The 17,592-nt window shown below is 37.1% G+C and overlaps 1 protein-coding gene across 3 annotated transcripts in view; it reads left to right on the forward strand.

Moving 5' to 3' along the window:
- LOC113053451 (ephrin type-A receptor 3-like) overlaps window positions 1-17,592 on the forward strand; it is a 117,835-nt gene that overhangs the window by 53,983 nt on the left and 46,260 nt on the right. For 2 of the 3 annotated variants that reach the window (XM_026218478.1, XM_026218477.1), the window contains exons 4-5: window positions 2,647-2,802; window positions 7,648-7,983. In XM_026218478.1, the coding sequence (XP_026074263.1) occupies window positions 2,647-2,802; window positions 7,648-7,983 (492 nt within the window). Of the gene's footprint in view, window positions 1-2,646; window positions 2,826-7,647; window positions 7,984-17,592 lie in introns of those variants that run through there. The other variant, XM_026218479.1, reaches the window with a different exon arrangement.

Below are 17,592 nucleotides of genomic sequence, written 5' to 3' on the forward strand. Positions count from 1 at the left end.
TTTTTTACAATAAATGATTTACTTTACTTCAGTTGTATCTCAATTACTGAAAATGGTAATTGAAATATTTTTAATAATTCATTTCCTCGTGTCATTCCTAATCTGTAAGTGTTTATTTCTTCTGTCTGTGAATAATGTCTGTAACCAAACAATTGATGTAGCCATTGATTCCATAGTATAGAGAGAAGAAAAAAATACCATGGAAGTCAATGGCTACTGGTAACTGCTGAGCCACAAGGATACGCTGTTTTCTTTCAAACCAAAGCTAAATACGTGTAGAAACAGTGCATCCCTGTGGTGCGGCTGGCACAGAAGAGCATAAGCAGCTTACTGTGATATGGAGAGACATAGAGGAGACCTTTGACAAAAATGATTGAATAAATTTGTTATTTTTGTTTTCTTTGCTTACAAAAACTGTTCCCGTGGCTTCATATAACCCAGATTGCACGTCTGATGGAATATTCTGATGACTTTTCATACCTCTTCTGGACCTTGACACTGTTATTTACTTGGCAGTCAATGGGACAGGCACAAGCCTCCAGGTTTTCATCTAAAATATCTTAAATTGTGTTCTGAAGACGAACAAAGTTTTTACGGGCTTGGGACGACATGGGGGTAAGTGATTAATGACAAAATGTACATTTTGAGGTGGTGTAACCCTTTAATGAGAAGCATACAAAATAAGAGAATATATAACAAAGAACTTATGTCTTTCGTAAGCTGTGAAAAAGCCACCTCTGTGCTATAATGTGTCCTCCGAACACATTCTTGCAACATAGATGTGTGTTTATCACATTTGGGACTCTGATTTACAGTGGAAACAGTGTGTCAGATTAGATTTCCTGCAACAAACACTATTAAGAGCACCTGCATTTTTTTTCATCAGCATAATTTTGAGCAGTCCCTAATGGAGAGCTTTAGAGGAGAAACAGGTTAATATAAACCTGCATTCTCATGCATCACAGCTACTCTCCATGCCGACTTCTGCTCACACTCAGCATTAGAAACCTCTCAGGAGACACAACAGGCATGTAGGTGCGCTGTAGTGGTGGGAATGTCATGTAGACTGTGAGATAGGTAATAAACATAACTGATATGTTTGAAGCGGTTGCATATCCGACCATCAACCACCATCCCCCCAAAAAAAAAAAACTTGACTTGAAGCTGTGGTTCAGTAATTGTATTAAGGACTGAACCTGCAGCAAGTGGGGAGTGAAACAAAGATGCATGTGAGCCAGAGTAATTAGCCATCTCATCATGATTTTCCCTCTTCATTATGGATAATGGAATGGGATTCTCATGAATAGGGTCGGATGAGCTGACGAGTACACTTTTAATAGCAGAGTTTTTTTTTTTATTTCATTTTTTTGAGAGATGTATTTGCATAATTCATGCAACCGGAGCTGAATGTGACATTAAAGGAGATTTTAAAAGTATTTTTAAACGTACTTTATCACATGGCTCTGACTTAAGCCTTCCAAATTTTCATTGCCTAGAGGAAAAATGATTGCTCATATTGTAGGTTGCGCTTTCATAGCTCAAAACACTTTATGATATGTTTCAGGCAAGCATAAACTTTGTTTCTGATGTTTCTTCTAAAATCCCTCAAGGACTACTCTTTGTGATCATATGCTTTTTTTCACTTGAATGATTTTTATTTTGTTTTATTTTTTTAGGAAAATTTAATAACTTTTAAAATATAATATGATATAACCATGAAGAAAAAAATTAACAATAACATTCCTTAAACATAAGTATTGCCCTGAACCTGCCATTCAAAAATGTGAAAGTCAGTCATACCTATATCATATATATATATATATTCATCAAAAATTGAAGCACAGTTTCCAAAAAAAAAAAAAAGCTCAACTGATTTTAATAATAATAAATGTTTCTTGAGGAGAAAATCAGCATATTATTTCTATAGGATCATGTGACACTGAAGAATGCAGTAATGATGTTGAAAATTCAGCTTTCCATCACAAAAATAAAGGACATTTTTAAATAGATTTTTTTTTTATATTAAAATAGAAATCAGTTATTTTAAATTGTAATAATATTTAACAATAGTACTGTTTCACATATACATTTTAAATAAATGAACACAACCTTGGTGAGCATGACTTCATTAAACTAAAATAAAAAGATATTTTAACTTTAGGTTGTTATCATGTCCTGTTTTTCCTTTAAAATTATAGATTTTTTATGGCTTTTTCTTCATTATGATAGACAATAACATCATTTAATTGGGTTTATTTAGTTTTGGAATTTGATGAGAAATGTTCGAGTTCATATTGAGACTTCAGACTTTGATATCCTGTGAGTTGAAGCAGTCTACCATTGCTCTCCATTTAATCTTGCTGTCATTTTGAAACAATATTTCTTTCCTATGAGGTCATAACACCTACTCACATGTGCGTGTGGCCGGCCGTACCCACGTCTCAGCACTGTTGGTACAGATATTAGTTTGTTTAAGTCCTCACAGATGATTAAATGACTTTCCATTGTGTCCGCCGATGCATATGGTCATGTGAAATGATTCGCTCCATTTAAAATGGCAGCATAGTAATGGGGTAATGAATGGCCCTGTTGTCTAGAGACTCCCAGCATCCTAATTTGTCTTCCCTCCTGTTGTTGTCTCCACAGCCTGCCGGCCTGGCTTCTATAAGGCTTCTTCTGGGAACGTCGAGTGCTCCAAGTGTCCTCCACACAGCTACACACACCTGGAGGGAGCCGTGCACTGCGACTGCGAGAAAAACTACTTCCGTGCAGAAGAGGACCCCGTCTCCATGGCCTGCTCTCGTACGTGCTGCTGACATACATAAGTACATTTTCTTCAGATTCTATAGGTTTGACTTTACTTTTAAGCATCCTATTGTGTCAGACTGACCCACACTTGATTTTCTAACTGCTTGTAACACTGGTTGCAATATTAATTTCTTCTTGAAACTTTGTGACTTTTCCTCATTTCGGGTCATGAATGTGCAAGCAAAGTTTCAACACATAGATTTGTTTAGCAAAGGCTGGACAATAAGACATTTGTAGTGACAGATGTGTTGTGAAGAAGAAAAAAACTTTATTGTAGCTTTTAAAGGCTAAAATATAAAATACACGATATTGATGGCATTACATGATAGGGCTGTCATTTTTAGTTCGAAAATCGAATGCACAATCGATCGGACCAACCAAAAAAAGTTTCGAAAATGAAATTAGGGAATCGATTTTAACCAAATATGTACACTATTAATTTAAAAATAAGTAAACAATAAAAAATATGGATGTAACAAAACTCACAACCAAGCAGTATGCGTTGCGAAAGCTAGACAGAAAATACCAGCAATTTTACGCGCCTATAAGACCCAGTGACGTCGAAAGCGAAAGTGTGCTGCATTCACAACAAATGCGAATAGAGCATCTGGCGCGGATAATTTCAATGATAAGTCAATGTAAAGACACGTTTACGCGCATCTAGTTACAGGAGATTCTGAGTTATGAAAAGGACCATTGCAAGCTGACAGCGACCGGCCTTGCGCAGGTGTATCTGAGTGTCCCTGGGATGTCAGTGCGGTCGGAGCGCGTCTTCTCAACAGCTAAACATATAGTGAATAAAATACGCTACGCTCTGGACTCCGAAAATGTTGATCGACTTGTTTTCCTGTCAGATAAATTTGTAATGGCACTAGCCTTTTTGCACATTTCCTTAAGCCTGCCTAGTGCCGCCTAGCCTAAGTGTCGGTTACGTTTAATAAAAAAAACACACATGGCCTGTTCTCAAGTCCATTTAAAGTAAAATTTTTTGAAAAGTAGTTTGAAATGGATTGAATCACTTTTGAATTGCCTAAATCATAAATGCAGCTGGGTTGAAGCATGCAGTGATGTTTTTCTTTTGTTATGGCAGCCGTTCCCTCTGCCTATATATTTTTTTTTGAGAACGTTGCACTCCTGTTGCTGTTTGTTATTCTGCACGAAACTTCATGCCAATAAATAAGAAATATTGCTGACTTGTGCGTTTCCAGTGCTCTCTTTACGTTCATCCGTTATTTGACGTTGAAAAAGGAAACGTCTTTTTTTAGAAATGGAAAATCGATTTTACAATCGATTCAATGAACACTTATGTCTTAAAAATCTAAAATGATTTTTTCACAAAAGTGACAGCCCTATTACATGACACTAAATACAGCATCATCTCTCAATTTCTTTTTCTTTTCTTTTTTTCATGGAAACGAATTTGGGTCATTTTGACCCACAACACAAAGGCGTACACAGATGTTCAACACAACAGTGCAGGACAACAGACTCTCCACAAGCATTTAGAAGTGATGTTGTTGTATGGATAATTATTTATGTTACTTGAAACGCGGCGTTCCTGTTCACCGCGCAGCTCTCAGAAGCGCCAGAGCCTTTTTAAGGATAGTGTTAGTTCAAGGATTGATGAATTTGTGTTGGCTCATTCTGACAAAGCTTCCAATATCCCCTCAGCGGCCTTCAAGCTATCCCACAGAGAATAGCCCGTGTTTGCTTATTTTTAAATGTTTCAACCGACAGGCCTCCTCTGGTTTGCGCAGCGGAGTAAGCTAACCCATTCTCTTTTTTGGAGAAGTACGCAGATGGTAGACAGATGCGTGCAACGACAGCCAAGCATTCCAAAACACATTATCCATAAATCACCGCATTGCTATCAGTGCTGATTCATATCACATAAAACCACCAAGAGCCTTAGCCTATTGAATTCCACGGCCAAGTTTAATAGGGTGTATCTTACGTGACATCCGAAGTAGTCACCACGTCAGATCACGCCACGCTCATGCGAGTCGCTTTTTATTTCGGCTGTCGGAAGCAATACTGAGTCTTCATTTCCACTTAAGCATTCATTGCCAATGTTAGTTTAAGACTTTGATGGGTACAGTGTGCAGAAAAATGCTTGAACGGAGTGTACGACTTTAATTTCTCCACTTCATACTGTCATAGTCCCCGAGTTTGTGCATTTATCTTGATAGAATCTGCTCGGATGCAGGCAGTGGAACAGATACGCTTTAAGTGCAGCTCTGAGAGCGGAACTGCAATTAAAGGAAGCACGACGCACGATATTATCTGCAATAATTGAGGAAGGTCATACTGAGTTCTTCAGAGATGTTTTTTTTTGCATGTGAATATAATTCAGGTCATGGCTGGATTATATAGGCGGTCGTTCCATGAATTATTGCTTTGTAAAATTTACAGTTTATGTTGCATTCTATGTCGTGTCAGCGAAGGTCGGCATTTAATCACCGGTGAATGTTTTAAAGGCATACATATTTATGCCTGTTTTTAGTACGTATAAATGGACTTGTTTATTTCTGCCTGTCTCTTTTTTTAATGACCTCATAAAGCCGATATTCTGCAGTGTAAATCCTTGACGTGAGGAAAATGTGAACTGCGGACATGTTATATAATTGTGCCAATTGTAAATGATGTAAACATCTCCCATATGTCAAAGAGAAAATGTCTTGTTTTGGTGGTGATTGGTCAGATCTGTGGTAATAATGAAGGCTGTAGTCACACTTTTGGAGGCTGCTTGTCAGACTGAAGTGTCTGTGTAATGGATAGCTTACCCTGGCACACCTCACATCCTCCCGCTAACAGGCCAGCCAGTCTGTGAACATTACCTGCTCACTGTGATTTCTATTATACATCAGGATCAAAGGACGCCTTGCTCTGGCAAAGATGTTACCTAGTGACATATAACAACTTTTTCCTCCATCCTATAAAAAGAGACTTTGGTCTGTGCTGTTGCCACTGCAGACTGAGGCACATTAATGCATTTTTTATCTGTGCTGACACAGACAACCTCCTTTTTATGATCCTCATTTTTTATATGAAAGAAAGCTCAAGAATGTGTAAAATAGGAAATCCACTATTAAAATAGTATGAAAGATTGTTTTGCCAAATATAAAAATATTCTCACCCTCATGTAATTTCAAGCTTGTATTTTATTTTGACCCACTTCAGTATTTATTTATTTGTTTGTTTGTTTAGCTATGATTTTTATTTATTTGTTATTATTTTAGTTTACGTACTGGTAATATAGCTGCAGGTACATAATGTAGTATTATTATTATTATTATTATTATTATTATTATTATTATCATTATTATTATTATTATTATTATTATTTATGACTCCATTTGGTAAGATTTTATTTCTCAATACATTTTTCTGAAGACATTTCTGAAGACATACGATAGTTACATTTAAGCACAGACTGATTTTTAAGTGAAAGTCTTTCAGTCTACCCCTCCACAAGAGCTGGTGAATGTGATTATAAAATTACATTTTGAGTGAATTATTCCTCAAGGAAAGCTGCTCTTCTTTCTATAAGTGCTTTTGAAAAGGCCATTGTAGTGAATCCTGTATTTGACCTTGAATGAAACGTCTGATTTATTATCTTGTCAGAATCAAGGGAAAGCAACAGGGAGTGCTCTGGAATGTTCCGGAGCGAATTTGTGGAGGAGATTCCTTTGTGTAATGTTCTATTTCTTAATGTAGGCTCAAATCCTATCTCTCCCCCACTTTCCTTCTCAGACGAAATGTCTGTCAAAATAATTCTAAAGTTCTAGAAGCAGGAAACCTTCTCTAAACTCTGGACCTTCAGTGTGTGAATTCACGTCAGATCAAACGAACCCAACATTGCACTTTTGATTTCTTCACTCATCACCATCGTTAAGGCAAGAATGTGGTTTTCACGTAATAATACCCAGAGGTCAGATATTAAATTCACAAAGTATTCCAAAATTATTTACAGTCTGGCTTTGAACTGGTGTCCATCACTTTACTTCAATCAGAGATTTCACTCTTGTTATATATACGCTTGCTGTGCAGGCCTGCTATTCCAATCAACAGAGGCCACTGGCCACACTTCATACCCCGTTTTTTTATCGGGACAATCTTTTAAAGTTAATATAACAATCCAGTGAAGACACTTCTGAACTCTGGAATAATTCTAGAGACTTTGCCAGCATTTTAACAAGGGGAAGGAAGGACATGGCTGCCTAAATTCTGTATCCATCCATAACTGATGACTTTAACGATTAAACCCACACTTTTTAAAGTAAACGTACTTCCCCAGAGGGACATTTTATTGCTCTTTCATAGCTCATGAGATTTAATGGAGTTCTCAGTTGTGTTTCATTTAAGTATAAACTTTGTCCCAGATGTTTCTCCTGTCAGCTTTTAGGAATAATCATGGGGGAAGAGACACAAATGAGACAGTTGGTCACATAATTTGGAGAATTAATAAATGTAAATGAATAAAACAATAAATAAGAATAAATGTTTTTTGGAAGTATCTAATGCGTTCATATTGAGACGTTCTCGTTGGTGTCTTCATGCTGTTTCTTCATTAATTCTTAACTATTTTTCATCATGTGAAAAGTATTTTAATAATCTAAAGAACTGAGATGTTAACGGTTCATGATGGAACTATCAATTATATTAATAAAGAACTTTTATTTTAAAGAGTGTAGAAGAAACGGTTCAGATGGGTTTCCTGGGTCGATATTGGTTCACAGTGTCAGTGTTGAATATGCATTTTAATACAGCTCAAATGGTTGTTCATCCTGTTGTACAAAATTATGATTAAATATTATATCACTTATCCTTTTTCCTCAGGACCTCCGTCTGCTCCACGCAATGTGATCTCTGCCATTAATGAGACGTCGGTGATTCTTGACTGGAGCTGGCCGGCTGACAGCGGAGGCAGGAAGGACGTGACTTTTAACGTGGTCTGTAAGCGATGTTGGCCGGGTCCCAGGCAGTGTGAACCTTGCCTAGGGGCCGTGCGCTTCCTGCCCCGTGCCACCGGCCTCACTAACACGACAGTAACCGTAGTGGACCTCCTGGCACACACAAACTACACCTTTGAGATTGAGGCCCAAAACAGAGTGTCCTCCCAGGCCCCCACGGTCCGCCAGTACGCTGCGGTCACCATCACTACCAACCAAGCAGGTGAGTCTCTCATCCCAGAATTAATTATCATTTCCTCACACTTATGTTAATCTGAAACCCCTAGGTTCTCTCAGGCATGAAACAGAAGAAGGTACATTTTCCATAAAACTAATTTTGGATTGGAACTGTCAAGCTCCAAAATTCACGAAAATCATCATAAATGTATTATAAAAGAGGGCCATATGATTTAAGTGCAATATTCCATGTCTTCTGAAGGCATACAGAGCTTTTTGTGTAATGAAAGGAAAGAATAAAATAGCAATAATAAATCATAACCGATGGTGTTTCATGTCAAATGGCTTCAAAGTGTCATTTCCTCGATACTTTTATCATCATATACTGTATATCGCTAAACTAGGCTAATAGAGAAAAAAAAATATTTACCTACATTTTTGCAAAACTCCCCAAAAACATGTTTTTACACAAATTATGATTGCATCACATAACCTGCTCCTGTATGGCTTTTCTAATGTAGTAAACCTGCTCGATAGCTCACCTGGTATAGCATTGCACATGCGATATGTAGTGCTCAGGTATGAGTCACATGAAATAGGAGCCATAAAAAAAAAACTGTTCAGAGACTTAGCAAGCTAAAATGTCATGGTCGCTTCAGCAAATGCATTGTTTTATGCTACTTTTGCTTATCTAAAGGGTTTCATATGATGCAATTTCCATTTTTCCTTTCTCTTTGGAGTGTTACAAGCTCTTGGTGCATAAAAAAGATCTGTAAAGTTGCAAAAAATAAAATCTCAAATCCAAAGAGATAGTCTTTATCAATTTAAGACTCACACACCCCTAAAACGGCTCATTCAAACATGCCCCACATGTCTATGTCAGCATGTGGAAATATTTGCATAATGCTGCACAAACGTTCACACACAAACAAAAAAGGTGTGGTTTCAGTAACACAGTTAGTGTTGAATCAGCCATGCCATGGAAATGATTTGTGTATCTAGTAGAAAGCAAAAGCACTTGATTTGGCCTTCAGAAAGTAGATGCACTAAGGAATCTTTAAGATTACTTACAACAGAACAGCAACGCATTTTATGGACGAACGTTTCGTGAACTTGGGAGAGGAGGTAATTCTGAATTTGCTACGACAATCTGGCACTTCTGAATCAGCTGCTGTAAATATGTTTTGTTATTCATGATTATGAAAAGGAGTTTTAAATTTCCAATGAGTGCTTGCGGTGTTCGGCCAATCACAATGCTCTGGGTAAACTGGCCAATCAGAGCACCCTGCTCCTGTTGGAAGGACAGTTTGAAAGAGGCGGGGCTTAGAGGACCTACAATAATGTACAGTATTTGAAAAATAATGTGTTTTTTGTACATTAAAGCATGTCAACATATTCTGTTACACCAATTACACAAAATAATGATTTTTTTTTAAAAAAAAACATCATGTGACCCCTTTAACACTTTTGGTTAGGTTTTGATTTAGGTTATTTTCAAACGTGATAGATTATTAACTTTTTTCCGCGACTCACCGGACATTTAATTTCCATTTAACATTTACTGGAACTGCTGCAATACATACAAACAATCTATTAAAATGTTGCCAGATTCATGTTCACCGGTTTCAACTGAAAACACTTTGAAAGAGATGAAAAATGAACATTAATGAATTAAATGTTGCTACGGGTTCTTTTTTCCAATGAGCCTGGGTTGTTTATAACACTTACTACAATATATTGTAGAATTGATATCTTTCACATTTTTGTTCATTTTGTTGTGCTCTTTTTATAATTTGGTGATTTGACAGCCCTGGTCCTCATTCATTATGTAATAGACCAGCCCGGATTTTCCTCAAAATTCACCTTTTGTGCTCCATGAAGAAAGAACATCATAGAGGCTCAGAATAAATGTGTGAACTATCCATTTAATTCTGAAGGGTTTTCTAATGGGACATTAACACACTATTTCCAAAAATTACACCTCATTCAAAGCCATGTTTTAAAAGAAAAATGTCTTCAAAGATTTCCATTGATTGAGCGAAATGTTTTAATGGTCCCCTGAGATCGGTTGAGACACGTATTCACAAAGACAATTCAATTTCCTCTCAATGATGTGCAACAAAGCTCAACATTCCATTTGGACGGAAAAAAAGAACCGTTTAATGCCTCTGCAAGCCTATTGCTCATCCCGCGTTATCCCAGCTGTCTGTGAACATGTCCTTCTGCAGGTGCTGGCCTCTAGTATAGCTGACTGAAGGTCACGACTCCTCAGGTTACTAAAGCAGAGGGGTGCTGGACGGCAGGCCATCTGCCTCTCATTCCATGTGGGCTTTCATTGTGAAGACTTGTGTTTTTGTTCTCTAGCCCTGTGGGGCTCATGCCTCTGTCAGTTCAGTGCTGGCTGTGGAGTGATAGGTACAGGTCCTGTCAGGTGATTTAGAGGAGGCTTTGGTCCACAGATTACAGGCTTTGGGCTCTGGTGTCATGAAATAGTAGGCAAAGACTACTTGGAGAAGTTCAAAGGCTGGGGATTGATAGTTTTGCACCCTTTAACCACAGGGAGCAGGTGACTTTGCCTAAGATCTCATAAAACCCTTACTGTCATTGTCAGAGGACTGCATTTTCACTCAGCAGATCTTTCATTTTCTTTTGTAGAACGAATGCTGATTTATCTGTGAAGAAATGCATCTTCTTTTAGAGTCATACAGTGCTACAGGCAACTCTACGAATGAACATTCATGTTTTCAAATCTTTTCATAAAATACTAGTCCAGACATTCATCATATATAATAATAATCATTTATATATATATATATATATATATATATATATAATGATTTTATTCAGCAATGGCACTTAAATTGATCAAAAGTGACAGTAAAGACATTAAAAAAGTTCCCAATTCTGAATAATTCATACTGAAAAAGTTTCTACAGTTTCCACACAAATAAAAAGCAGCATAACTATTTGCAACATTGTTAATAGCGATAATAATAATACATTTAATGAGTATCAAATCAGCAAATTAGTTTGATTTCTCAAGGATCGTGTGACACTGAAGACTGGAGTAATGATGCAGAAAATTCAGCTTTGCATCACAGGAAAAAAATTTAATTTTAAAACACATTAAAATAGAAAACAGTTATTTAGATTTTTAATATTTCACAATGTTGCCGTATTTAATGTATTTTAATGCATTTTAATGCAGCTTTGGTGAGGACAGGTCTTCTTTCAAAACATCTTTTAAAAGCTCTTAAATACTAGTCTGTATAGCTCAGTAAGTCTTTTCATTAATAAATAATGTCTATAATAATAATGCTATAAGTAATTTTATTGTTATTTTCAGAATCACCTGAATAAAAGGCCAACATATAAAAACGTGTAGTGTAGTAATGTGTGTAGTAGACCAGAGTTTGGCAGTAAATATGGATTTAAGGCTTCTCTCCTCTAGTCCTTCATTGATGTCTCAGAGGAACATTCTAACAATCCTTAAATACATTCTTTTTTATGTTTTTATTTCAGAATATTAAGGTCATTTGTTTTTATTTATTGCCTGTTGATTCATATGGCCTAAATACCCTCTAACAATTTATTAATCTCTTTAGACATAGACACTCCCACTATCAATACTTACTTGCTTTCAAAGGACAAAGAAGCATACTTTGGCTTAAGCGCTCCAGTTTACTGCACTGCAATGGTATTCATTTCCTCACACAGAGACAGCACTACATCCTAATTTTCTGTCTTTTCGATTGAAATTTTCAGTTCAGGCTGTTTCAGAAACCAAAACTAGGAAGAGCATGACCCCTTTCTCTGTTCTTCTCTACTTTTGCTCTTAGACAAATAATACAGCTTCTTTTACTGTCCTATAAAACACAGCCAGAACAAGGAGATGGATGTGTGAACGGCCAATCTGGTGAGTCGGGCCTGCAAGAGAGCACATTTACGAGGGGCTCCGAGGGTTGTCAGCACAGCCCAATCCATCTAAACAGAGCCAGCATGTGCTCCACAGCCCAAGGGAGACAGCACACGCAAGCTGCCCTCCACGTAAGAACTGTGCTCTCTGCTTGGATCTCAACCTCATCAGAATGTGTTGAGACCTGAAGGTTCTGCCATTTTAACGGGCAGATTCAGCAATGCCGACAAAGTCTCATATAATTTTTTTTGTAACAATTGGCAATGAGTGAAAAAACAAAAAACAAAAAACAAAAAAAAGTACCAAGTCAGGGGAAACAGTGTTTTGCACTTTATTATTTTCTAGTGAATTATTCAGCTCTAAATCACAAGATCATATATTATAGGGGCTGATCCCCATATCACAGTCACACATATATAGCCTATATATATTTTTTTCATATATATTCACTTATGTACATCATTTAAAAGTTACAGATTACAGATTTATAATCTAAAAAAGATTTCAATTTTAAATAAATGCAGTTTATTTGCACCTTTTATACATCAAAGAACCCTAAAAATAAATAAATAAATAATCGATCAAACAATCACAATTTCCACAAAAATTATATTACTTTTTATTAATTTAACTTAACTTAAAGGGGGGGGGGGGGGGGGTGAAATCCTCGTTTTCACTCAATCTCCTGTTAATCTTGAGTACCTATAGAGTAGTACTGCATCCTTCATAACTCCAAAAAGTCTTTAGTTTTATTATATTCATAAGAGAAAGATAGTCTGTACCGATTTTTCCCTGAAAAACACGAGCGGCTTGAGGCATGACGTGTGGGCGGAGCTAAAGAATCACGAGCGCCAGTAAGCTTTTGCGTTGAGAGCATTTGGAAGTTGTGACATTACCGTGAGGGGAAAAAAAAACATCATCCAAAACAAACCATGGCTAACAGTCTAACAGTCAGGTTGTCTTGCCCTGGCAACCAAAAACACTTCTTTTGTGACATTTTGCGACGCTCTCGCTCTGATCAGTGAATCGCTCTGATCAGTGAATGTCTGTGCTCTCAGTGCTCTGATCTACGGGAGCGCGCGCTCTTCCGGCAGAAGTGCCTCAGGACCCATATAAGGAAATTCCGCTCCATCTAACGTCACACAGAGCCATACTCAAAAAAAAACTTTCCGAAACTTGTGACAAACCGAAACGTACAACTTAATTTTTGAAACTTTGTCCATGTTTAGCATGGGAATCCAACTCTTTAACAGTGTAAAATGAAATAGCATTTCACCCCCCCCCCCCCCCCCCTTAACTTAACTTAATTTAGTGTATGTTTGATCACATAAAAGCAGCCATGGATGGCAAAAGAGCCATTAAAACATAAAAAGAAATTCCTGCCCCCAGACTTTTGAACAGTAGTGTATGTTGCAGTATCAAGTAGTATCCCAAAAAATATTATATTTTTAAGTTTATTATATGGCATTAGAAAACATGAAAATGGTTATCTTTAGAATCGCTCACATTACATCAGCGAGGGTCAGATATCATTCTTACACTTCGATTAAAACTATGAAATGTTGCAGTTTCTCATAATGTTACCGGTCAACAGCCGAACTTGCATTTGGCACTTGGCAAGTGTTAATTTTAAACCCTGATCTGCATGGAAGTGTTTAGCTGGATCATGGTATTACAGAAGGTTTTCAGTGCATTCTTGAAATACGTTGTTGCGGTTTGCCTCTTCTGTTTGGTGTGTGGAGTTTTTGGTGGAAAAGGCCAGGGAGAAAGAAAAGGAGGATCTGAACCCACATTAATGGCATGCTTCTTACCCACATCCGCTGAGCCATATGGAGGACATTTTGAGAACCATGTTCTGCAGAATGTCATTATCTTGACTGAACTTAACTAGGATTATTTACAAATGCTTACATTTTAGCAGTAGCATGCAATAAATATAGAAATAAAACATTATATACGCTTCACTTTATAAATTATACAATGATTCTTATTAAAGAAACTCTTTTAAAGTTCTTCAGTCGAGAACAGTGAGTGGTTTTTCTCTTTGTGTTTGGTTGTTTTATTAAAATTAAATGGATAGTTCAGACAAAAATTCAACTGTCATTATTTGAACCTGAATTAGTTAAGATCTTAAACTGTAATCTAATAAATAAAGACACACATGTTTACTTGTGTGTTATTAAAAGTAATTAGCACAATTAGACGCAAATGATAACTTATTCCAGTAATCAGTCGCTGTTTGACAGGCTGCAGGTGTACGTGCTCAGTAAAAGTGCCTGTCAGAACAGCACGCAACTGAAATGTTTAACTTGTAAGGCTTTAAAAGACATACAAATACTGCACTTTTGTGATAGTGAAGTGTCCCACGAGTATAACTCTACCGCTGAGTTAACATTTGATGTGAATACAGTATGTTTTACAGTATATTTAGACGGTGATGCCAGAACTGCAGATGATAGAAAAAAAGGCAAAAATCATGATAGAGTATTCTGTATCACACCCCTAAGCTGAATATTACAGAACAGTAAGTTCCCTTTTTTTCTGCAATTCCCCACTAATTATCCTGTGGTTCTTCTTCTGGAAGGTTTGTGGGAACTGATGATTTCTTTTGGCTTTAAAACAGAGGTGATCTGTTCAGGAGAACGCCAATAAATATACACCGTAAACCTAGCGAACATCCTGTGGAAAGATCTGTTGCCACACAATTAACTGTTCTCACAGGAAACGCATAGGAGACTTGAATGACAATTGTTTTCAGTAGAGTTTGGCATTAGCATGTTGCTAAGCTAACAACTCAAAACTGAAATCCATCAACATGCACAGTATTGAATCAAACTGTCATATTCTTGGAACTATTTTATTCAAAATTAGCCATATTGCTTGCCAAAATCATTGGTTGTTTCAGAGATAAGCTTATTATTATGGGATGAGAGGGTCTGTATTAGCCTACTTACCATTGGAAAAATCAGCCAATCATACAATGGCAGTGGTCAGTGGCTGGCTTTCACATTTCTGCGACAGACAGTTACAGTTTACAGTATTGTTCAAAATAATAGCAGTACAATGTGACTAACCAGAATAATCAAGGTTTTTTGTATATTTTTTTATTGCTACGTGGCAAACAAGTTACCAGTAGGTTCAGTAGATTCTCAGAAAACAAATGAGACCCAGCATTCATGATATGCACGCTCTTAAGGCTGTGCAATTGGGCAATTAGTTGAATTAGTTGAAAGGGGTGTGTTCAAAAAAATAGCAGTGTGGCATTCAATCACTGAGGTCATCAATTTTGTGAAGAAACAGGTGTGAATCAGGTGGCCCCTATTTAAGGATGAAGCCAACACTTGTTGAACATGCATTTGAAAGCTGAGGAAAATGGGTCGTTCAAGACATTGTTCAGAAGAACAGCGTACTTTGATTAAAAAGTTGATTAGAGAGGGGAAAACCTATAAAGAGGTGCAAAAAATGATAGGCTGTTCAGCTAAAATGATCTCCAATGCCTTAAAATGGAGAGCAAAACCAGAGAGACGTGGAAGAAAACGGAAGACAACCATCAAAATGGATAGAAGAATAACCAGAATGGCAAAGGCTCAGCCAATGATCACCTCCAGGATGATCAAAGACAGTCTGGAGTTACCTGTAAGTACTGTGACAGTTAGAAGACGTCTGTGTGAAGCTAATCTATTTTCAAGAATCCCCCGCAAAGTCCCTCTGTTAAAAAAAAGGCATGTGCAGAAGAGATTACAATTTGCCAAAGAACACATCAACTGGCCTAAAGAGAAATGGAGGAACATTTTGTGGACTGATGAGAGTAAAATTGTTCTTTTTGGGTCCAAGGGCCACAGGCAGTTTGTGAGACGACCCCCAAACTCTGAATTCAAGCCACAGTACACAGTGAAGACAGTGAAGCATGGAGGTGCAAGCATCATGATATGGCCATGTTTCTCCTACTGTGGTGTTGGGCCTATTTATCGCATACCAGGGATCATGGATCAGTTTGCATATGTTAAAATACTTGAAGAGGTCATGTTGCCCTATGCTGAAGAGGACATGCCCTTGAAATGGTTGTTTCAACAAGACAATGACCCAAAACACACTAGTAAACGGGCAAAGTCTTGGTTCCAAACCAACAAAATTAATGTTATGGAGTGGCCAGCCCAATCTCCAGACCTTAATCCAATTGAGAACTTGTGGGGTGATATCAAAAATGCTGTTTCTGAAGCAAAACCAAGAAATGTGAATGAATTGTGGAATGTTGTTAAAGAATCATGGAGTGGAATAACAGCTGAGAGGTGCCACAAGTTGGTTGACTCCATGCCACACAGATGTCAAGCAGTTTTAAAAAACTGTGGTCATACAACTAAATATTAGTTTAGTGATTCACAGGATTGCTAAATCTCAGAAAAAAAAAAATGTTTGTACAAAATAGTTTTGAGTTTGTACAGTCAAAGGTAGACACTGCTATTTTTTTGAACACACCCCTTTCAACTAATTGCCCAATTGCACAGCCTTAAGAGCATGCATATCATGAATGCTGGGTCTTGTTTGTTTTCTGACAATCTACTGAACCTACTGGTAACTTGTTTGCCACGTAGCAATAAAAAATATACTAAAAACCTTGATTATTCTGGTTAGTCACATTGTACTGCTATTATTTTGAACAATACTGTACATTGCACAGTAAAAATATAAAGAGTGTGAATTGCTGGTTACTGCAATTTAAAATTAGGTTTTATTCTGTACAGTTAAAAAAATAAAATAATAATAATAATAATAATAAAAAATTAAAAAGCATGATTGGGCATGACTAACACTGGTAGGAGTCATATAAAAATGCAATTTCTTTGTTTAAATCTGGAAGCCATAGAACTTCTTTCTTTGAATTATTTTGTTAGTTTTGATTATTTTATTCAGCCAGCTGCCAACACAATTTCTCATTTCAATAAATTACAATTTAAATCAATAAAGATTATTACAGTTATACTGACAAATTATCAAATTGAAAGTAAAATCAAATATAAAAATTGTATCAAAAACTATTAAGACACATCCAAAGAGTACCTACATTATGATGCCATAAAACGCTCCCTAAGAAGGCTGCTCACTTGGTTTTAGAAACGTCATTTCTAAATTTCAGATTCTCTCACTTTGCTGTCACCTTCTTTCAGAAGGTTTGTAGGAACCAGTGCTTTTCTTTTGATTTAAAGACAACGTTGGTCTGTTCACCCTGAGATAGACAGTAGGGCTGTAGTACTCGAGTCCGGTCTTGGACTCGTTGAATTTGCACTCGGACTTGTCTCGGACTCGTTGAATTTGCACTCGGACTTGTCTCGGACTTGGCCATTGGACTCGCCAAGTCTTCTAGTTGGTCTCGACCGAGTCCAGCAAAAAAATAAAATAAAAAATTTCTCCTTCAAAACAAAACCACATTTGCATGATGTCGCGACTGAAAACGTGTGGAAAACGCTAGGCGCGCCGCTCTCCTTATTTCCAAAGCACTCTGTAATCTGCGCTCGCGCTCCAGTGGCGTCTGCTGTTGCTGGGCAACCATGACTCGCTCTTCATGATGACGCAGAAGTTTCAGCAAAGAATAAATTCCAGCACTTAAAATCACTTGCAGTAGCTCTGCTAATAGATTCATTTAAAAAAATGGCTATCCTTGTACAACTATGATCATCTGTTTCTCCATCTTGCCTTAGCTTTCAGTATTGTTCCGGGAAAGGATGTGCATGACCAGTGGTG

Source organism: Carassius auratus, chromosome 34 (genome assembly GCF_003368295.1).
Source record: "Carassius auratus strain Wakin chromosome 34, ASM336829v1, whole genome shotgun sequence".
NCBI classification, from domain to species: Eukaryota; Metazoa; Chordata; class Actinopteri; order Cypriniformes; family Cyprinidae; genus Carassius; species Carassius auratus.